Here is a 24,644-nt window from a genome sequence, read left to right as displayed (position 1 = left end):
TATTTTTTTAGATAGCAACCTTGAATAGTCCCTTCATATCAATGCGTTAAGTAAGAAACTATCCTCAGCTTGCTATGCAATAAGATCTTTTTCGAAGGAACTCAATTTAGCCTCTTCCAAAATAACACATTTTTCTTTGTTCGAGTCGTATCTTCGATTTGGTGTTTCTTTTTGGGGTTCTAGTACACCTGCCCAATCTGATCTTATTTTTAAATTACAAAAAAGAGCTATAAGATATCTGTTTGGCCTCAGAAGAACAACACATTGCAGAAGTTATTTCAAAAATCACGGAAATTTAACCCTTTCATATTTATAAATTTTAGACACTGTTTGCTTAATTCGTAAACACCTACATGTCTTTTCAACAAGGCCTCATCATGACTACTCCATCAGAAATTCAAGCTTTGATGTCTATTTACCAATCCCGTCCACTAAGTTAGTAAAGAAAACTATATTACATTCCGCAAAAAAATTGTACAACCATTTCCCTTTTTTACAACTTAAATCTTCAACATATTTCCCAAGGTCTGTAAAATAACAAAAACCTATCTATCTAAAAGACCATATTTTATCCAGAACCTTATTATTTAGAACCAATATTTATAATCTTAAAATGATCCTTGGTTCATTTCTTGATAAAATGAACTAATGTTGTTTTTTCTTTCCAGGTATAAAAAATTTAATGGGTGAACCCGACTACAGGCAGGTGCGCCTCCACTGGGAAGTAGATTCCTCCAAAACGATACCCAACGGTTTCAACGTACGGTACTGCGAGCTACAGACGTGGGGTACCCAAAGATGTAAAGTCCAGAACATTCCGGATTTCTCGGAGAACGTTCTGGACAAGGAAGAACACATGAAGATATTTAACACTGATATTAAGGGTCTGAGGATGGCTACTACTTATTCCTTCGAAGTAAAAGCTGCAAAGGAAAAGGGAGAAAGGGAGGATAGAGCCGATGGTGACGATAAGAACCAGAATATGATTGTGATACCTACGAAAGGATGTAAGTTTTTTGAGAAATAAAAAAAAATGGATAAAAATGTCATTGTTTTCAAAAATATAAGGTCGTTTGGTACCGATAAAAACTAAATCAGGAGGTATATGTTCTAAAACATACCTCATTTTGGTAAATCGTATATGATCATATTTAGGCTTGGATCCCGCGTACCACAAAAAGTTAATTAATAGCAAGCTGAAAATTTGTTAATAGCTTAATGGTGTCTAGTTGGACACACTTTGATGTATGGGAGCAGTGCAACAAGGGAAGTTTTAATTGTGGAACGTGTCATCCGGACAAGTCTATGGTTGTAAAAACTAGCAGGTTGTTTTTAAGTTTATTCAATAGCAAACTTTATATAATATATGAAAAATGTTTGTCCGACCAATATGTTGGACATTTTAATAAGTCCGACACGTAGAACATGTCAAATGACAGGAATTATGAAAGGTGATAAATAGCAGTCTGATTTTTGCATGAGAGTTTAATGAAAGGGTAACAAATCAATTGGAAGTCCTGTCCGACAAAATACATGGGACGTTTTCGTAGTCTGACGTTCTAAACCTGTAAACTGTTCCACAATTAAAACTTCCCCTGTTCGAGTGTTCCCCTACATCAAAGTTTGTCCGACTAGACACTGTTAAGCTATTAAAAAATTTCCGCTTGCTATTAATAAACATTTTTTTGGTACGCGGGATCCAGACCTATACCTCATTTTGGTAAATCGTATAATATGATCCTATTGTTTGCTTTAATCGCTTCGAAATATTAGAAATAATAATTTCCAAAAATTGGGCTAAATTTTCTATGTGAAAAAAATTAGAAAAATTCGATTTTTTTCTTCTTTTAGTTGCTATATCTCGACGGCTAGGTATTTTAGAAAAATTTGAAATGATATTTTTGTAATTAAAATTGTAATTAAATTTTGTTATTAAAATTGTAATTAAATTTTGTAATTAAAATTGTAATTAAATTGAAAAGACAAAAAAGTTTTGGAATTAAATTTCCTACAAGATAAAATCGATTGTAAATCGATAGAAATAATTACTATTATTGCAAATTTTATTGCAAATTATTATTATATTATTATATAGCAAAAACTATTAAAAAAAGGGTCAAACATCAATGTTTTCCAATAGTTATTTAGAAGCCACATAAAACCTATAAAATTTATCCAGAAAATCTTGTTATTATAAAAAAAACCTACACAAAAGTTAAGCATGATCAATCGAGCAGTTTTCGCAAAATAATTTTACAATGTAAGTTTTTGACGAACAGTTATTAATTTTCAAAATTATGCAAAGCCAACAAAAAATACTTAAATACTTGAGGATTTTTTACAGATAAATGGAGATTCTAGCTTTCGAGTCATTGAAATCCGTTGAATAGACCCCCTAGGGAATTATTTAAACAACTGTACAATTTTTAAGCTAATAAACAAATACACTCACCGGCACAAAATTCCGCCACCCAAAATGTTTGATAAGTTTGACAATATATAACTTTATTATTATTATTTGTACTTTGATTTTCAAGATTCTTGCATCAGTTTGTAGGTACATACATGTATTGATGTCGTTTGTTATTGTTCCGGTAACAAAAATTTTTTGCTTGGATGGCATTTTACGGGGGTGAATGGAAGCGTTGTTTTTTCTCCTAAATTTAAAAAATTCTGTGGAAAAATTGGAGGGCTGATTTTATTTCATAATCCTTTTGTATTATCCTGGAGGTATCACTAAGATTTTGCTTTTTTATTTATCCGAATATCTCTTTTCTTGTAAGAGCTGTAAATAAAAACACTGCTTTGAAGGTTTATTTAATTAAAAATATCAAACGCCCTAAAATTAACAAAACAAAACAAAATTAACAACAAAACAAAACAATTCAATAGCGGGTATGTCCATCTCGTGGGATAGCGGGTGTTATTCTTGCCTGGGGAATAGCCCGATAGGCGATATTCCTCTACCAGGGCCATAACTGTACCAAATTTTCTGGAGGCCTAGGATGACGGCGAATAACTTTTTTAAATTCATCCCATAAATTCATCCCATAAATTATTTAAAAAAATATATATATATAAAAAAATTAAAAAATATATATATATATAAAAAAAACAAAAAAAAGAAAAAAAAAATAATAAAAAAAAAATAAATAAATATTAAAAAACAATAAAAAAAAACAAAATAAAAAAAAAACAAAAAAAAACAAAAAAAAACAAAAGAAAAAACAAAAAAATCACAAAGAAGGCCTAAACCTCCGCGAGGATGAATCGGGTTTAGGTCTTAGCGCGAAAGAAAAAAAAAGAAAAAAAAAATTAGTATCAATTAGTGGTTTAGTATAAGTATTTAGTAATAGTGTTTTATTAGTATGTATTTTTAATGTAATGTATGTAATATATGTTTGTGATTATTAAAATATAATGTATATCAGTTAAAATTAGGAAATTGTGTCTATGAAAATAAAAAAAAAAATTTGAGCTGGCCAATTGGTTCAAACCAAGGTCATAAATCTAAACACACACACACACCCATAAATGCTCAATAAGATTGAGATCTGGGCTGCATGTGGGCCATTCTAATTTTATCAATCCAACCTCTATTTTATGAGTCAATCAGTGGTTTTATTTACAAAAAATGGTACAGCTCTTACAAGAAAACAGATATTCGGATAATTCAAAAACCAAAATTTTGATACCTCAGTGATAATATGACGGGACTATGAAACAAAATCAGCCATTCCATTTTTCCACAGAATTTTTTAAATTTAGGAGAAAATACAACACTTCCATTCAACCCTGTATAATGCCATGCAAGCAAAATTCTTTTGTTACTGGAATAATACCAAACGATATCAATACATGTACCTACAAACTGATGCAAGAATTTTGAAAATCGGAGCACAAATAATAAAGTTATAAATTATCAAACTTAATCAAACATTTTGGGTGGCGGAATTTTGTGCCGGTGAGTGTAGAATAAAACGCGTACATAAGAGCGTAGGCGCAAGATTTTGTGCCAATGATTTTTCAATCCATTCATTTTTTTCGAACCCTGTCAAAACTAATAAATATTTTTGAAAAATTGAAACGCAGAATGAAAGATTACATTATTACCGAAGGCCGAAAGTTCCGTAAAATAAACAAAAAGTTCACACTCAATTTTCTCTTTTTTTAGCCCTGTAACTTATTATTAAAATAAACATTATAGAAGTTTTCAGGGACTTCCGGCCCTCGGTAATTATGTAATCTTTCATTCTGCGTTTCAATTTTTCAAAAATGTTTATTAGTCGAATGCATTTAAGAAGCATTGGACGAAATTTTGCGCCTAGGCTATTAAAAGAACATTACGATTGGCCAATTAGTTCCAAAGTTATGATCGATCAAAGTTGGATACTCGATAATAATCAGATAGTGTAATATGTAGTGTGTGTGTGTTGAGTAAATAGCTTGTTACTTAGTAAAGTCAACTTTATTGTCTTTACAAAATTATATCCGAACGTGAGTAAAAGGTTTATTTAAACTGTGCCTTTAAAACTCTAAAAATACAGAAAAATCAACGAGAGGCATTGGTTGAGATAGCACCATATTTTCGATGAATTTTTTCACTTTCTCATTTACTTTTTTATGTACTTCGGTATTTAAAACTAGTCCTTGTATGTTATATAAACAAATTCATTTGAAGAAAAAATTGGTCTCTTCTTTTGTCTATTGTTTTTAGTTCAATTATGTTTAGTGTTCAGCTTAAAATCATAGATATCGATTTTATCCGTGGAAGAAATACTGACCCAGAAAACTAATTTCCTTCCTCAGGAGATAACTTATCACCAACCATTACTCTTAAAGTAATCAAGGTTGTTGTAGCATTCGATCTGTACTTTTCTACAATAAAACGTTTATCCAGTTTATCTCACAAAAGAAAGATAAAAATTAGTAATAAATACGTCTTAGACAATGCGACATGCTTCAAAATTTCTCTCAGGCAGTTTGATCCGAGTGACCCACGAAGGCAAAAGTTCAACAAGGCGAGACACATTAGAATTATTGTGCTTAATGGGCCTACGACCATTTATCGACTTTCACCCGGAAGAAAGCGAAATTGTTTTGTTTTTTTTTTCTAGAAAGAAATGCTAATTTGTAAATAAGTTGTCAAACCATACAGTAGATAAAATATACGAGACAATGGACCAATAGGAACGGTCATTAATAAAATAAATGTATAGATAGATGATAGATTATATATCTTTATAGATATGTCTTTAAATATTTGTAACGGATTTTATTTTACAGTAGCCCAGATTCTGTTGACAAAAGAATAATACCATTTAGAATAACATGAGAATTTCAAGTTAATGTAGAGAAACTAAAGAATGCAAGAAAGCAAAACAATATATTACAAGATGTAAGAGCATACAGACAAGTGGAGTGTGCACATAATCGCCTATTAGTACTAGAAAAATTTTTGTACATAGTAAGATAACAAAAAAACATTATCTAAAGAGATGAGGAGATGCAAAAAGTCGCAAATACGGATTATACAGTAGAACTTATACAACAATTTAGTATACGAACACTATATCAGAACAGGCTACAAAATATGCTACAGATGAACGAAGAATGGAGCCCAACAGAATGGCCCCAAAGCAGCAAATAAAGTCATACGACATAAATATACGAGACTAAGTGTTTGGGAAAGAAAAATACTAAGGAAGTCCTTTGGGCCTGTGCCCAAATAGGATATGACAATATAGGATAAGAACCAACAAAGAGCTAGAGGAGCTAACGATAACATAAAAGAAATAAAGTCCAGGACACTCCAATAGGCAGGACACTTTAGAAGACATTCTAACAAAAGAATAATTGTAAAGCTGGTATGGAAAGAAGTCCCAACTGGAAGCAGACTCACAACGGTGTAACCAGGATGATCCTAAGGGGGGGTTACAACTACTGGATGGTCTCTGAGGCGTATAGAGCCCAAAATACAACCAAATGGGGGGTTACAACCCCAACCCCTCCTGGTTACGCCTATGAGATAGAGAGGAACGGGGGCAAGTTGTCGAGTTGGCTTAAACTCACGAAGGGTTACAACACCGCGGTAAATAAGGCAAAAAAAGTGCTGTATATTGCACAACAAAAGAATAAATATTTGGAGAAATAGGTACAGTGATGACCTAGACGAGATGATTAAAAAGGAAAAAAGTATCCACAAGGAAAGAAAAATTTTTTTCTCTCCTGTAGTTGGCTGTATACCATCAATCACAAAAATTGGAATAAATCCTTTGTAAAAGGTATAAAATTTTATTAAAATCCCTAGAGGGCTACATCAGAACAAAACGTTTTCGATTTTATTACAAAATCATCATCAGTGTAAGACAGTCTGGATGCTAGCTGAGCCACCAAAGAAATATCGGGGTAATAACCCCGAGGTAAAGTCATCGATATGTAAACAACTCAATTTTTTGTATCCCACATGTTGGGAAGCGAAATACCTTACCTTAGGGCATTATTCCTGTTGCCATTTGCCCATCACAAGGCATTTTATGTAAATATGCATCTATAAAGCATAAATTTTATATTTGAAGGGTTATTACCCCGATATTTCTTTGGTGGCTCAGCTAGCATCCAGACTGTCTTACACTGATGATGATTTTGTAATAAAATCGAAAACGTTTTGTTCTGATGTAGCCCTTTAGAGATTTTAATAACATTTTATACCTTTTACAAAGGATTTATTCCAATTTTTGAAAAAAAAGTATGTTTCATAAGTGGCTAAGCGACAGAACCCCAGAAACAAGAGAAGAATATTAGACCTGGATCCTGCGTACGAAAAAAAAGTTTATTAATAGCAAGCTGAAAATTATAATAGCTTAACGGTGTCTAGTCGGACAAACTTTGATGTATGGGAACACTGGAACAGGGGAAGTTTTAATTGTGGAACTGATACGTTCCATGTATTTTGTCGGACAGAACTTCCAATTGATTTGTTACCATTTGATTAAACTCTCATGCAAAAATCAGACTGGTGCTTATCACCAACTAGGCATTTTAATGAGTGGAACGCGAAGAACATGTCAAATGACAGGAATCATGTTGGTTAGTAATAGCAGTCTGATATTTGCATGACAGTTTAATGAAAGGGTAACAAATCAATTGGAGGTTCTGTCCGACAAAATACGTGGGATGTTTTCGTAATCTGACGTTCCAAATTTTTAAACCGTTTCACAATTAAAACTGCCCCTGTTCCAGTGTTCCCGTACATTAAAGTTTGTCCGACTAGACACCGTTAAGCTATTAACAAAAGTTCAGTTTGCTATTAATCAACTTTTTTTTGGTACGCGGGATCCTGGTCTATATGTTACTCTCGGACAAAAAGTGAAATAAAGAATATTGCTTGAGAAGAAAGAATACTGTTAGAGAATGTGCAGAGACATAGACAACACTATGGAGTAAAACAGATCAACGAAAGCATGGAAAAAAATAAGAAATATCACAAGTAATGAACGAAGTAAAAATATCACACAGATAATTCATTCACAGGCAATAACATCACAGGAGTGGACAAGGTGTTACACAAAGATATAGCAGAAGAATACACCGGAGTATATCTCACAAGACCACATGACAATAATAACGAAGAAGGCCGAAATCACAGCAGAAGATATAACTGAATCCAAACAACAAAACATCAGGTCCAGGGCACATAAAAAATGAACGTTTTTATTTCAAAAGTTTGCATTCTGTATTCTCTTCTGTCTTTTGATCTCCTGTAATGAGACACTTTTGGTAAACTTTCTTCTTTTTTTCATTCGATTATCTCCCTTTATTTTCCATTTCACTTTGTTATTTTGTCCCTTCAAATGACTTCCGCTGTAGGTGTATTTGGGTTATCATATTTTCATATCGTCCTTCATTTGTTATTATTTGTATATCTTTCATTTTTGGTGCTAGTCTGAATGTATAAAGAAAAGCGATCCACTCGTCATTTAGTGTATCTGTAGATAGATAAACCTTAATCACTGACTCTGGTCTAACAATTACATAATTTATTATTGATTTTTGACCTACAACTGGTTTTTTATATGTATGTCTAAAGAAACCATTACATATTCTTAACGAATACTGGTCACATAGGTCAATCAGTCTCGTGCCATTCTCATTCAACACAAGGACAAGGACAAGGAATACAAATATTCGGAAATTAAGGCAAAAATGTAGTTCAGAAAAATAAGGAAAAAAAATATCCTGTTGGTGACACAACCCCTTCCAGGCCGAAAACACGTTTTTTTAGTAGTATGGACATCTATAATAATAACCTATATGTTTCCTGCAGCCGATTTTGATGATATACATAGTTATAAACAAATGAAGATCAAAAAACGGTAAATTTTCGCTTTTTTCGTCTATTACCAAAAAGTTAAGTATTTTAAACAAATGTAAGAGTAAAAAACTGATAAATCGTATAAAAAACTTCAATATGGCTTTCGTTGAATATGTCTATCCTTATTGGTTGCTTAGAAAATTGCAAAATAAATCATAAATTTTGAGTTTTTATAAATATTCATAACTTATGTAAAAATTAAGTTCTTGTTACACGGAATGCTGAGACTTCTGGTGCTTAAATCATACCCTAAATTTCAAAGCAATTGGTAAAATAGTTTAAAAGTTATTTAATTTGTTTTTCCCAAATTCATTTTTTTGCAACATTATAAGTCAGAAAATGATGAAGTTACAGTGATACTTTGGATAGTTTATGAAAGAAGAATATTTACACTATTAATTTAATTAAAAAAAAATGACAAAAAATAATTCTTACTTACTTACTCACTTAGTCCTAAGCCTTTCTACTTTTAGGTGTAAGGCTGGTGGAGTTGAGTTTGGCATTGTAGTCTCCATGCTTTCCGATCTTGCGTTAGGTTTCTTGCACTTTCCAATGCCAATCCGTTCTTCTCGACTTCTTTCCTGATTTCATCTACCCACATAACTCTTGGTCATCCTCTTTTGTTTTTCCCCTGCACTCTCGTTTCGAACACTCGTTTTGTAAGTCTCTCGTTCGACATTCTACACACGTGCCCGAACCATCTTAGTTGTCCCTCCACTATTTTTTCATTGACTGGTTCAAGGGGGGGTTAACTTCGTCCCTAATGGTCCTAGGATAATTGTTTTTCTCTCTAAGTGTGTATAAAAATACAGTCTTTCTAAATATGAAAAAATAATTTTTCTACGGGTAACGGTTAAAAAGTTATTCTAATTATTTATAAGTAAGCAAAAAATCGACATGTGTTACACTGTTTAAAATTACTTTTTGTCATTTTTTGTAATTAAGTTAATAGTGTAAATCTTCTTCTTGCATAAACTATCCAAAATATTACCGTAACCTCATAATTTTCTGACTTATAGTGTTGCAAAAAAATGAATTTGGGATAAACAAATTAGATAACTTTTAAACTATTTTACCAATTACTTTGAATTTAGGGTATAATTTAAGCACCAGAAGTCTCAGCATTCCGTGTAATAAGAAGGTTCTAAGTTAATTTTTACATAAGTTATGAATATTTAGAAAAAACTCAAAATTGATGATTTATTTTGCAATTTTTTAAGCAACCAATAAGGATAGACATATTCAGCGAAAGCCATATTGAAGTTTTTTATACGATTTATGAGTTTCTTACTCTCAAATTTGTTTAAAATGCTTAACTTTTTGGTAATAGACGAAAAAAGTGAAAATTTACCGTTTTTTGATCTTCATTTGTTTATAACTATGTATATCATCAAAATCGGCTGCAGGAAACATATAGGTTGTTATTATAGATGTCCATACTACTCAAAAAATTTGGATTTGACCTGGAGGAGGGTGTGTCACGAGAAAAATCTTATTTCTCTGGACTAATGGTATTATCTCCAAATTTTCATGCTGTGGAAGAATAACTATTCTCCAAGATCCCTAATGATGATTAAATTTTGAAAAACGGTTAAAATAGTATCTTTATATCTCAAAACTTAAGAAACAGTCCCTGTACCGACAAAAATAAGCGTATATATAACATAAAACAGCTTTATCTATCAGTAATGGTTTTATATGTCTTTGTTTCATAAAAATGTCGTGCATTTACTCTTAATTGGGATCATTAAAAACAAAGTGTCCGTACCATATAATTAAGATACCTAGAGCTCAGAACAGTCGTCATACATTTAGCCGTGCTAGCGCTACGTTTTATGTACAGTTATATTTTTATTATCTGCTCCTAATGCAGGAATTAGATAGCGTGAATAGGAAAGTGCTAATTAGCGACTTCTTCTTAATGTCGAAATTAATGACATATTTTAGCATTTATCAGAGAATAAGCTAGTCTATTAACCCAATTTATGTTTTTGTTGCTTTTTCATTCTTATTAAGGAAATACTTACACGTTTTATGTTTTTATTTGTATATAAAAGAACATGTTTTGATACAATTTTATTATAAAAGTACAAAATTATACAGTAGCTTCGTAAATGAAGCAATTAAGTCGTACTTAAAACAAAGTAGGTGGAAAGTAAATGATAGAAAAAACCACAATGAAAAATGGTAAAAATAGTTAATGAAAAATTATTTTTTATTGTCTACGGATTTCGTTTCACGCGATAATTAAGTGAAATTACTCTGGTATGGACATATGCCAAGAATGGACGAGACAAGAATAAGAAGGGGGAAAAGAGGGCGTCGTAATTTAGAATGTAACAGACAAATAAAAATAGCAATGGCAAAAGAAGCCTTACTGAAAAAGGTATATATGACAAGAAGGAGAGAAAACCTGCCTTGTAAAGCTGTAGTAAAATTGACCAACGTAATCAATGCTGCATTTAGATTGAGATATGTTCCAAGTTCATAGAGAATAATTGAGGTTATAATGATACCAAAACCAGGAAAATCACAAAATGAATATAGGCCAATATCACTTTTACCACTAACGTGGAAACTTTTTGAGAAATTCCTGCTAAAAAGAATGATTCCAATAACAGAAGAGAAAAAAGTACGAGAAATTCTACGATTGATCAGGTACCTTTACAGAATTCCCAACATAGTTGAACATCATTAGAAGAAAAGAAAGTCTGTTCTACAATATGTTTAGATATACTTAAAACCTTCGACAAAGTATGCCATGAAGGTTTAATCTACAAAATTAAAATTCGTATGCCTAAACAATATTCAGAAATTTTGCAGTCATACATATCTGACAGATATTGCAGAGTTAAGGAAGAAGACGCGTACACATATCTAAACGAAATCAAATCAGGAGTCCCTCCAGGAAGCGTATTATGTCCGGTTCTTGACCTGTTATATACATACGACTTACCTGAACTGGAAAATGAGACTAGCCATCTTTGTAGATGATACTGCTATTCTAGCAGTGTAGCAGTAGGTGATACCAGCAAAGAAGCAGCAGAAAAATTACAGATGACAATACATAAAATCCATAATTGGACTAAAAAATGGAAAATCAACTGAATGAATCTAAATCAATTCACGTTTATTTTACAAATAAAAAAATTCAAAATATTCCTATTAGAATAAATGAATCCCAAATATATATACATCTTCTTCAAAATACTTAGGTATAACACTTGATGCGAGACTTCGCTGGAAGGTCCATATTAAAAGGGAAAGGGAAGAACTGGGTATCCGTTACAAGAAAATGTATTGGCTGATGAGAAGAAATTCAGCATTGTCTATACATAACAAACAAATGCTATATAAACAAATACTGAGACCAGTCAGTATGGACGTATGGTTGCCAAATTGTTGGTTGTTCAAATAATATCCAGATCATTTAGAGACTCCAGAACAAAGGGGTCCCGGTGAATTCGTAACTATTTTAATCCCCCATCCTAATTACAGTCCAACTGGTAACTCTGGCGCGCAGGTAATTAATCGGTAACCCACCAAGTACCGGTGAATTTGTAACTTTCTTTTCTAAGTAATTACTAACGATGTTGATAATCTAATACCGGTATTCCAGGTATGTACTTGTATATAAATTACCCTCTTTGAAGGTGGTGTAAAAGTTATTCATCATGTAGGTATTGTCTCTTGGACGAGTTACATGAGAAAGTCGAAATAAATTTTGTTAAAATGGCTGAAATACTTGTAACAGATTTCGTAATGAGTGAACGTAGATGCCAAATAATTGTTTATAACTTTGAAACAGTACTGAGGTCGCTTAGATAATCCGATTTTAATTATGTAAAGTGTGTTGGATAGGTAGAGTGCCTCTTTATATGTAAAAAAATTAGCAAACTTATAAATGGTCTACTTTTTGTTGAAAAGGCTTATTTTGTCCCCTTATTTTGTATTTATTGCTATTTTACAGAAAGGGTAATAATTTAAGACATTTTTAACTAGTCAATTATCTTTATTTTATTTCCCTACGACTTTGCTCCAAAATGAATCGTTTTAAAGTTATAAGCAAAGAAATTAGAAAAAAATCAATGTTTTTCGAAATTTTTAAATATTTTAATTTTTTTATTAATGTTCCGGGCACATTTGAGAAGGAGCATAAGTCAATTATTATTATTGAAGTTGTCACCTAACTTTATCTGCAAAAATCCGAATGCCACCTCGCACATCCGCAAATAGACGTTTTTTTACAGATCCGCCCTGATCTATACATATCATATTGTTTCAATTATTTTATTAAGAGATTTAAATTTTTGTTATTTTTTTATAGGTAGGTACATATAGTACACAACATGTTTTTGAGCAAACGAAGAACCATTCGCTTACATAATATGCTATATGCCCCGTGTTGGCTTAATCCGTTACTGTTCAAATTTATTTCTTACCTTTTAACCTATCTACCTGGGGTATTAGAAGTAAACAATGGTTTCGAATTCACCTGTATAAGGTTGCGAGTTGGGAGGGTCAGGTAGTAGAAAAGTTACGAATTGGCTGGTGTACATTTTGATTTGAAAAAATTTGTCATTAAGAGTTACGAGTTGGCGCGTGTCCGAACAAAGTATTAAGGGACATCATTGATGCTTTTTGGTATATCAGAAATGTCGACCTCCACAAGGATCTTGAGATGGAAGATGTAGATAAAGTTATCAAGCAGATGGCAGGCGAAACAAGACTTAAATGAAGAAAAGCATTTGAGTTAGTGTACGGTGTTAACTAGTGTAAAAATAAAGCGTAGTACTGTGTTGTATGTTAGCTATAGTACATAGTTGTTTAATAAACTAAGAGGACACCACAGGGTTAAAGTTATAGGCGCAAAATGTCGCCTGTCAAAATGTTCAATGTATTTTAAATGTATTCATTTTTTTTCGAATCTTGAGAAAACTAATAAGTATTTTTGAAAAATTTAAACGCAGAATGAAAGATTACGTTCTTACCGAGGCCAAAAGCCCCTGAAAACTTCTATAATGTTTATTTTAATAAATTACAGGGGTGAAAAACTAAGAGAAAATGTAGTGTGACTTTTAATTTCAAATATCTAATTCAAAACAAACTTTTTGGTAATAATACAGCCTTTCATTCTGCGTTTAAATTTATCAAAAATATTTATTAGTTTTCTCAGGATTCGAGAAAAATGAATACATTTAAAACACTGAACATTTTGACAGGCGACATTTTGCGCCTATGCTCGTAAACACCACAAGTGTATGTATAATAAAAAATCTTCTTCTCTTTGTCCTAAACATTTGGTGTCTTTTATTGTGTCATATATATTAATAATCAATTAGACTTGCTATAATTTTGATAACAGTTTGTGTGCAATTATTTTAGGTCCAAAGTTTGATCTATATTGTTCCTAACTTTTTTTGATGTTCTCCAATTTCTTTCTTTCCGTATTTGCTTGGTTTTTATCTCTCCTACAAGAACATGTTCTATGTTTTATCGTTTCTTAACAGATATTCTACCAAAACGACATTACACATCAAGAAACATTTTTTTTATTATAAAATAAATTGTATTTAGCAATTGCTGCATTAAATTATTTTGTTTGTTTGACGATGTTACTCGTCGCAGCTAATTCCAAGATTAATAAGATCCGTACGATTAGTACGGCATTGTTTACGGTACCACGGTACATCTCGAAGTAATAACGTGTGTAGTAATACAATAACACATAGACTAACCAACAACAATACTCTACTAACTTTCACTAAAACGAAACAATCGTTGATTGTTTTCAGTTTCCGCAAAAGCGACACAATGCCTTCCGCACGCCAGTGAAATACGGACTCTTCGGTGTTACTATAGTATGCGGTCTACCTCGAAGATGCGGTCTACCTATGCATATAGCTCTAGTGTGCGGTGTGCCGATCGCAATCTGAAAATTCCTGAAGGATTTGCGCAAAATAATGAAATCCAAGAAAAGTTTTGTATAAAAAAATATTTATTCACAAGTTAATAAATATTTTGAGGAAAATAAATGTATAATGAAAGAAGACTAATAATTTACAAAAAGAGTGAACCTAAATTATTTACAAAAAAAATTATTTATGTAACCTAATTATTTACAAAACGATACAGCCTAATTATTATTAAAGAAAAAATGCATGCCCCTTACGGAAGTGGGCGCAAAATTTCGGCTCCAGTGCTTTTTAAAGGGATTAATTTTTTTCGAATCCTGAGAAAACTAATAAATATTTTTGAAAAATTTAAACGCAGAATGAAAGATTACGTTATTACCGAGGGCTGAAAGTCCCTCTGTAATAAAAAATTATATTTTCACCATTTATCTTGATCCCTTCTGTATAGTTTTTCAAGTGCTGCTTGTGTAATTAACCCTTCGGAGTATATGTTAAATAGTACCTAATGAAAGTACTCAGCCTTGTCTCACTCTAATTATCTTTTGCGCATCCGTGATATTTCCATCTAATGTTACCACAGCCTATTGGTTCCAATAGAGATTTCTCTTCTTCTTCGCACTGAAGTAATCCAACTTTGGACATAGGCTTCCCCCAATTCAATCCAGTGTTTTCTCTTCTCTTCTCCTTCCTAACGATGGTCTCCATTATTGTATTTCGTAATTCCATCTTTTATCCTTCAGTCGGGCATTGTGTCCTACGAAGCTCCATTTTAATTTGGTAGCATGTTCCCCTGCGTCTTTTTTTTGGTTTTGCTTCTAAACTATTTTTTTTGTTTTTTTTTTCTATAAGTCTCACCCCGAGCATTGATCTTTCCATCGTTCTTGTGGCTTTATTATTTTATTTATATTGGCCTTGGTGAGTGTTCACGTATGTGAACCATACGTAAGTATAGGGAGGATACACTGATCGTAAACTCTGGATTTCAAATATTGTCCTATTTTAGTGTTTTTCAAGATCCAACTCAGTTTTTCAAATCCTACCCACGCTAGCCTTATGTATTCTTCTGGTAATTTCGGCAGTTTGATTGTCTTTGTTCAATTTCATTATCTGTCCCAGGTAGATGTATTCGCTTACTGTTTCTAAATTTATGAGAGATTATGAGAGATTTCTCACTCATGTTAATATCATTTTTGTCGAGTCATGAGAATGTTAAGTTTAACTTTTTCGAAAGCTTTCTCATAGTCTACAAATGTGATGTAAAAACCTTTTTGTTAGTCTCGACATTTTTTTGCAAAAGTTGTGAAACTATACAATTCTGTAGTAGGTACTCTAGCTACTGTTCCGAAGCAATTACGAAAGCCAAACTATCTACTACTCATATCTACTTCACTGTTTTTAATAATTGTGACGTTAAGCTGAATAATCTATAGTCATTCCAGTGTTTGGGGTTCTTGGTTTTTGGTAGCGGAACAAAGATCGATAGTAGCCATTCTGTAAGCATCTGATCAGATTTGTATATGTTGTTAATGAGGATAGTTATTGCAGTTAAATTATCTTCATCTACAAATTTAATCAGCTTGATATGAACTGTATCCGGCCCAGTGGTTCTGCCAAATTTTGAGTTGTTTATTGCATGGCGAACTTCAGATTTTAATATTATTGGAACTTCCTCGCTGTCTTGTTTCAGTTCTTGTGTCCGCGAAAAAATCGTCAATTTATTTAATTCGTACTTCTTGTTTTATTTCAATTGGGTTTTTCTCCCCAATTTGCAGTTACCTTTCTTGGTAACTGCAAAAATCCCTGCTTGGCTCCCCTTTCATAATAAATATTTTTGAAAATAAACGTAGAATGAAAGATAACATTATTAGACGAGGTTCGAAAGTCTCATAGAATAAACAAGAAGTTTCTTTTGAATGAGATATTTGAAATTAAAAATCACACTGAATTTTCTCTTTTTTTTTTCATCCCTGTAATTTATTAAAATAAACATTATAATAGAAGTTTTGGCCCTCGGTAATAATGTAATCTTTCATTCTGCGTTTAAATTTTTCAAAGATATTTATGAGTTTTCTCAGGATTTGAAAAAATTGATGCTTTTAAATAGAATTGGACCAAGATTTTGCGTCTACCCCCTTAATAGGTAAATTGTTTTTGTCAATTAATCGAATACGTGTGCTTGTGCTTGTTTTACCTTATATTTCTCTAACTTTTTTATGTAAATCATAATGATCTTTTATCCATCAACCACTTTTCCTTAGCCTCTTTTATTTTTGATCCTTATAAATTTATGTTTTTCTCTCGCTTATTGTTTTCAGTTTCCGCCAAAGCGACACAATGCCTTCCGCACGCCAGTGAAATAGAGGTCTCCACGGGCCCCTTCTTCGGGGGCAGGATCGCTGTGGAGGCGGCGGACGGCGAGAGATGTGCTATCGATGGCGAGCCCGATAGTCCCAGAGACGTGTACACGCTGCGCATAAATCACACCGAATGCGGCAGTCAAGTCAACGATACCACTGTCGCCACCTTCGTCTTGGTGCAGGAGAATTTGCCCATTTTGACTCATAGTACGAGAAGGTAAGTTCACAAGTTCACAAAATTGATATTGCTGCGATGCATCACAACATTTGATCGTCCACAATATACTGAAAATATTTTATAAATGCAGAATATAGATTCATCAGGAAAGAGGCAAATAGAATTACACTTTTTCCTAAAAATTTTCAATCTGGGTGGTGTTAAACCTTGCATTTTCCTTAGGTTTTCTTGGTCATTTTATCACCACGAGTTCGGATCACTTGATGTATTTTTCTTTAAGTACCGTCTTCTAATCAGAGGTTGGATATCATCATCATTATCTTTACTCTTATCTACCGCTGCTCTAAAGAGTTCTATGGAACTGCATTTAAACCAGTCCCTTAACTGTTTTAACCACGACACTCTCCTTTGTCCTATATTACTACCTTCTCAACCTTATCTTTTCCAGTATTATCAAGCTTAGCATTTCATATCACTGTCTCTTATCCTTTGCCCGCTTCTCGAAATACTTCCGCGTTCATTTTCTTTTGCGTTCAAACTATTCTAAGCATCCTTCTAAAACAACATTTATTTCAAATGACTGTAGCTTATTATGTGTTCTTACTTCAGTGTCCAGCTTTCAAGTCCATATTTTTCTTCTTCTTCTTTTTGTATAGACATGACTGTCTGTTTTTTCAATGTGCCTCTAGTAAGTTGTCGTTCCATCCATTTTTGTTCTTCCCACTGATCGTCTTCCTATTGAGGAACCGTCTCTCGCTGTCCTTACTACTATATTTGTTGTCATTCGGCTTAAGTGGTCATTCCATTCTATTCTTCTGTTTTTTACCCAGTTATTAATGTTGTCCACCTTGCATCTCCGTCGTATATCTGTACTTCTAGCTCTGTCCCATAAAGTCTTACCATCTATTTTTCGAAGGGTTTTCACCTCCGCTGTTTCGAGCAATCTTTTTGTCCTCTCTGTGTTGAGTCGTGTTTCTGCCGCGTATGTCATTATTGGTCTGATGACTGTTTTGTAAATTCTACCTTTCATTTTTTTCCGATATTTTTATTTCTACATATTGTGTCATTCAGGCAACCTGCGGCTCTGTTTGCTCTATTCACTTTATCTGCCACTTCTGTTTCGAGCCTTCCGCAGCTAGATAGTGTGATGCCTAGATATTTAAACACACTGACAGTATGTAGTTCTGACAGTATGTAGTTCATTGCTAATCTTTCAAGATAGGTATGTATGTATCTGTAACTGTGCAAATAAGTCATTAAAAGAATATATTAGTGGTTTTAGGAAATGTATTATTTATTATAATTCTTGTGTTTTTGGATTTGTGTTTCCCTGTAGTAAAATAATAAAATATTATGTAAGCATAATATTTTTACACTATATGTCGCCGTGTTGTGTAATTATATCCGAAACTTACATGTCTATTTCTAGGGCCTCGCTGGAGTAGTGGGAAATGCGTTAGCACTGAGATTGGAAGGTTGCGGGTTCAATTCCTGGGCGATTCATATTTTTTTTATTTTTGGTTGTTTTAATAAAAATTTTTTTAAAGTGGTAGATAAGAAAGTTAGTTTGATTTTTAAATAAAATACAAATAACCTTTTAAGTATATTTACTTCGTTTAAATTACCTATTATATAATAGAAGAATATCTTCTTACGTGCGTACAAAGTACACACACATTATTTTTTTTGTTACACCCTGTATATAGCAAAATGTTATACAGTCATAAAAGACTGTATAAATATATATGCAATGCGAACTGTTATATGCAAATACGGTATTTTCAGAATCCGGCGGAAATTCCTTTCGTCAACTTGTTTTACTGTTCCAGGGTCAGTCCAGTCCAGTCCACTTCGTCTTCTTTCTCGTTTTTCGTTTTGACTTGACCCGGCTGGACTGAATTCGATGTTATTATAAAATGCATTGTGCTTGTAAAGTGGGTCGTTAAAAAATTCTTTGCAATACAGAGTATTCGTATACTAAATCCGTGAACAAAAGTAACGCTTCAGTAATATGATTAAAACACACATGGCCTGCAAATGTCAACGACTTATTTAAAAGTCATAAGCTATTTTTTGTAACAGCTGTTTTGGTTGTTTATCAATAATTGTGACTCAATCCCATATAAACCTAATGCTTAAATAATAAACACGCCACAAGAAAACAGTTTCAAAACACAGAGCGCCATTGAAACTTTCTACGAAAACTTAGACAATTATTTCAAAATCCATTAAAATTAAGAGGTAACAATTTATACTGGGAAATTTTAACGCAAAATTTGCACAGTTTGGGGAAGAAAAATTTGAAGAATGTACAGGAGTATATATAAAAATACGGCCTGGGAAACATAAATGAAAGGGGTAGAAAAGTTATCGAATTTTGCCAATAATTTTTTATAGCGAATAGATTAAAGAAGAAGAAGTGGTTGAGGATCCGCCTACTTCGCTGCTACGTGTTCTCGGTCTACTTTATGGTGTAGAGTCTTGGACTATGAATAAAATCGATCTAAAGCGCCTTGTGGCTTTCGAATGCGGTGCTACAGAAGAATTTTAAAAGTGTGTTGTAGTCCGTTCTTTAACGGTAAAATATTGCAAAACCTCTAAATTCTAAAGAACCGCTTGGATTGACATGAAATTTGGCATACACATAGCTAACAAGTCAAAGAAAAAAAGTGATATTGTGCCGATATGTGCTTTTGCCCTGGGGGTGGTTTTCACCCCCTCATGGGGGTGAAAAAATATTCGTCCAAAGAAAGTCAAGAAATGGATAAACTGGCTAATTTTAAGTAACTTTTGTTCTCTAGAGTTTTTTCACTAAGTCAATACTTTTCGAGTTATTTGGCAGTGAATATGTTCATTTTTTCAACAAAATAACCACGTTTTTAAACGGTTTTTCGCAAATAACTTAAATAGTAAGTATTTTGTCGAAAAAACATTCTTAGCAAAAATATAGCCTGTAAAAATTTTAAAAAAATGATGTATACATCACGTCTTTACACCTAGCAGAAGCAGAGTTATAGCTAATGAAAAATAAGTTCATATTCGTCAAATTCCAAATGGGAATACTTTAACGTGAAATAACCAAAAATGAAGCACATTTCGGGGAAAACCAATGAACTGTCAACACGGATGGAATGGCTCCATCCCATTCAAACAGTGAAGCGAGATTGCGGCCAACATACAAGTGAGAGGTCCTAGAGAGAGACAGAGCTTGTCAGGGAAATTTTGACTCCTTCATTGGTTGGATATTATCATAATGACCAGAGTTGCCAGATGTGATTTTATAAATCCCCACTTAGAAACTGAAATTCCCTCAAATTGAAGCTCAAACCCCTTAAATTTAAATTTTTGCCGCATTTTAATAAATTAGTAGGCAAATGTAGAGAACAGTAAACCAAAATTATACTACTTATCAACAGAAGGCCCTGGAAATAATTCATAGGTCCTATCGTCTTCGATTATATGAGAGTATAATTATACAGTTCTACATACGTATATACGCACATTTAATTTACCATGACCCCTTAAAATATCTCATAATTGTCCCTCCCCAACCATTTCTGCTTAGAAAAATTCCTCTAGACGCTTTCAAATTACTCCAAAATTATGGAAAAATACCCCAAGCCGGCAACGCTGACTACCACTATAAATTTTTTGTTTACGAAAGATGGCCATTATCTTCCCTCCTTCCCTGACTAGCGCTATCTCATCCTGGCGTCATTAAATTCACTTCTTGCCCATTCCATCGGTGTTGACAGTTCATTGGGGAAAACTCATTACAACTTAATTTAAAGTGTTTAAAAAAAGCTTCATTTTTGTTTTATAAAAAAAATTTCAAGCATCAAAATTAAACAAGTTACGCTCAAAATAAAGTACCCTTAGTCCCTTTTGGTTTTGGTAAAAAAAATCGAGAAAATCACCCCCTAATTAGTATCTTAAATGAACTTAATCGTTACGACTTCACAAGTTTCTTGATTCGTGTATATATTTTTTATATGATCTGTAAGTTTCATCGGTTCAAAGTACTTATTATTGAAAGGGCCGTAGTTAAAAGGGTTTGAACAAGTCACTGATCACGAATGTATGCAAATTTAGAAACACCAAATCTTAATCAATTTTTGTCTACCAGAAAAACAAAAAAATACATGATATTCAGAAGAGCAAATATGACTTTTTTGTTTTTCGAGATTTTTGATATCTCTAACAATTTTTAAGTTATTTTGAAAAAAAGTATATTTTTCAAAATTGAAATTTTTAAAAATTTTCTTTTGAAACCAAATTTTTTCAAAAATAAGCACTTTGAATCGATGAAACTTACAGATCATATAAACACAACATAAGAAAAATAATTTGTGGAGCAGTAACAATTAATTTCATTTAAGTTGCTAATTAGGGGGTGGTCTTCCCGATTTTTTTTTTGCAAAAACAAAAGGGACCAACTTTATTTTGAGCGTAACTTGCTTAAATTTAATGCTAGAAACTTTTTGTAAAAACAGAATTAAAGCTTTTTTTAAACATTTTAAAAAAGTTATAATGGGTTTTCCCCAAAAAGTGCTTAATTTTTTGGATATTTTACGTCGAAATATTCTATTTGAAATTTGGTGAATATGAATCTATATTTCATTGGCTATAACTCTGGTTCTACGAGATCCAGAGACCTAACGCGTACGCCATTTTTTTTACTTGTTTATAGGCTATATTTTTGCTAAGAACGTTTTTTTCCACAAAATACTTACTTTTTGAGTTATTTGCGAAAAACTGTCTAAAAATGTGGTTATTTTGTTGAAAAATGAACATATTCACTCGCAAATAACTCGAAAAGTGTTGACTTGGCGAAAAAGCTCTATAGAACAAAAGTTACTTAAAATTAGTCAGTTTACCCATTTCCGGACTTACTTTGGACATATATTTTTTCACCCCCAAGAGGGGGTGAAAGTCACCCCCAGGGCAAAAGCACACATCGGCACAATATCACTTTTTTTCTTCGACATGTAAGCTATACGCATGCCAAATTTCATGTCAATCCAAACGGTTCTTTAAAAGTTAAGGCAAAAACCGTGAAAGAATGGACTATTGGGTGGAGAAGATTAGAAACTCCACAATACTAGAACGTCTCAGCAAGACTGCTGAGATTATAAAAAGCATCAAGAAGAGATAGCTGGGAGTATTTCGGATATGTAATGAGAGGTCCCAAATAGGTCGACTACGAACGCTACCTAGATTTTCATGGGTTCAGTTTTATAGTAGGATTAAAAGCGACTACGAACTGCCCCACGCTACCTAGGTACTTAACCAATATTTTTGTGAATATATATAGTTTTTACAGTCGGAAAAATGAAAGAATGCCCATGAACGATCACATCAATCACTTATTTTGTATTTGCTGTCTTTTTCTATAAATAACAAACGTTTGTTATAGAAAAGGACAGCAAATACAAAATAAGTGATTGATGTGATCGTTCATGGGTATTCTTTCATTTTTCCGACTGTATTTTACTTTATTGTATTCAAAAAGGAACCCAATTCCCAAAGCATGAGCGAAAATTTTAAATGATTAAATAATGAAACTATAGCAATATAATCGAATAAAGTTTATTTATAAATCTACATTAACTTATACTTATACAATAACAAAAACTAAAGTTAAACAATAACAATGCTTAATTCTAATGTCTGATTAGTGATTAAAATAAGTAAGAGTGAACACTATATTTTACATTTTAAAAGTTAGCTGCATAATAATTGCAAACTGACTTCATGAAGTCTAATTTAGTAATGTTTTGATTAACGTAATATTCATTTAGCCTATTTTCGTATATAATATCACAAGAGAGAAAATTTTGCCGGCAATATTTTCTACTGGTATGAAAGTTTGTTGCCTGGCAATTTTCGCGAATTAAATTTTGACTTAAATCACGAGACGTCAGTCGAGTGATTTTGTCAAAATTTCATAAACGAAAATTACCAAAAGGCAACGAACTTGAATGAAACCAGGAGAAAATTTTGCCGGTAATTAATTTTCTCTCGAATGATATTCGACAAGACTATTTCACGAGACAATTAATGCACCGTATCAACGAAATATAATCTTTATTTATTTGTTATTACCAGACACTTTCGTGACGGATCTGTCATAATTTTGTCGCTGAGAAATCACGTCGCTAAGGAGATTTGTCAGTAGGAAACGATGCGTTACTATGAAGTTTTATCAGTTAAAAACAGTCTAGTGAAATACATAGTCAATAAAATCAACTTTTCTTTTTGCCGTTTTGTCAAGTTTCTTCGAATCTATGTGCAGTTCTAATTTTCACATATACTTCTGCTTGAAAATTTAACAAAATGTCTGTAAATTTAAATATGTCAGGATGTGATTTATAAAAACATTCGTTAAATTTCGAGTGAAATCATTCACATGCGTTTGTAGTAAATATAAGAGATGATGAATTTGAAGCCCACATGTAAGGTGGAAATGTAGAATCTTCCGTTAAATAATTATCAACTAGGTAATCACAAAATTGCAAAACTCTGTCATCTTCTGGCATAATATTAAAAAGTTTATCAGAAAAAAAGTCACCAACATCATTTGGATCTAAATAAGGAATGCCGAAAAACAATTTTAAATATTTTCCAATAACAATTTGATTTTTATATTCCGAGGACAAACCTAAATTTTGAATTTTTCGCTACCAATTTTGTGTTAAATGAAATTTGCAACAAAAAATAATAATGTCTGGCCACACTAACTTGGCTGCATTTTGAATTGCTATTTCAAAATCAGAAATTATTCGCTTCGGTTTGAAATTTAAATTCAAATCTGTACATATTGTTATTAGTGTATCAAAACTACTTTTGTACGATTGTTGTGATTTATTTGGTAACAAACAAAATACTAGAGGAACATAAAAACCATTTTTGTAGCCATGTATTATAGTAAACATCTCACAAAAGTATTTAGAACAGTATTGAAAAGTTCCATCTACATACAAAGAATCTACATTACACAAAAAGTAAAGAATGTGAAACAACTAAAAATTGCGGAATTATTTTTCGTAGATAATAAAAAGTTTTCACCTGTATTTGTTTTTAAATTTAAGTTCACTAACACTTGTAGAACTTCTTCCTGTGACTTGGGCAATGATGGTGTGGATTTTCATCTTGCAGCATAGATATTTCTTCGAACGCAAGAAATGTCTTTCGTCGTCAGCGGTAAATTGCTGAAATTTTCCTTCCTCAATTCCTTGTGGACAATCTTTAAAGGTCTTTGACATATATCTTCTACAGCTTTCCTCTTTGTAGAATTGCTAAAAATTTGCCGATCAACGTGGATATCTGGAGCATGATTATGCTCCACCGATGCTTTTTCAAGAATAACGTAATTTTCATCACCTTCCTTTGTGTACACTTTTTGTTGACACCCTTTTTTGATGCATCGCCATCTAACTTTTCCATCTTTGGAGACGTGGGCCTTTGAATATTTATATTCATTAATTATTAATAAAAATTCTCCCCTTTGACTAAACATAGTCGTTTGATTCGCCATTTAAAAGTTAAACACTAACGGAAAAAACCGGACACTATACCGTAATACTTGCAACTGAAGTGAATAACTGAAAATATTTATATTATTACTTTCAACTATAATCAAATTTGGAATTTCCGGTCATTAAGACTTAATCCCCAACTTTCTCGGCAATGGGGCAGCAGGTACTTGGGATTAATGGGCCCAGGAAGTTCGTATAAAATATTATGCAAGGGAAAATAGCAGGTAAACGCAGTCCAGGACGAAAAACTTCATGGTTGATGAAGTTGCAAGATTGGTATGG

At 32.5% G+C, this 24,644-nt stretch overlaps 1 protein-coding gene across 1 annotated transcript in view; it reads left to right on the top strand.

Annotated features, from left to right (window-relative positions):
* LOC114329590 (uncharacterized) overlaps nt 1-24,644 on the top strand; it is a 115,113-nt gene that overhangs the window by 61,525 nt on the left and 28,944 nt on the right. The window contains exons 2-3 of the mRNA XM_028278790.2: nt 669-1,007; nt 16,605-16,863. Coding sequence (XP_028134591.2) covers nt 669-1,007; nt 16,605-16,863 — 598 coding nt within the window. The remainder of the gene's footprint in view (nt 1-668; nt 1,008-16,604; nt 16,864-24,644) is intronic.

Source organism: Diabrotica virgifera, chromosome 1, assembly GCF_917563875.1.
Source record: "Diabrotica virgifera virgifera chromosome 1, PGI_DIABVI_V3a".
Lineage (NCBI taxonomy): Eukaryota > Metazoa > Arthropoda > Insecta > Coleoptera > Chrysomelidae > Diabrotica > Diabrotica virgifera.
This window is presented reverse-complemented; position numbering and strand designations above follow the sequence as displayed.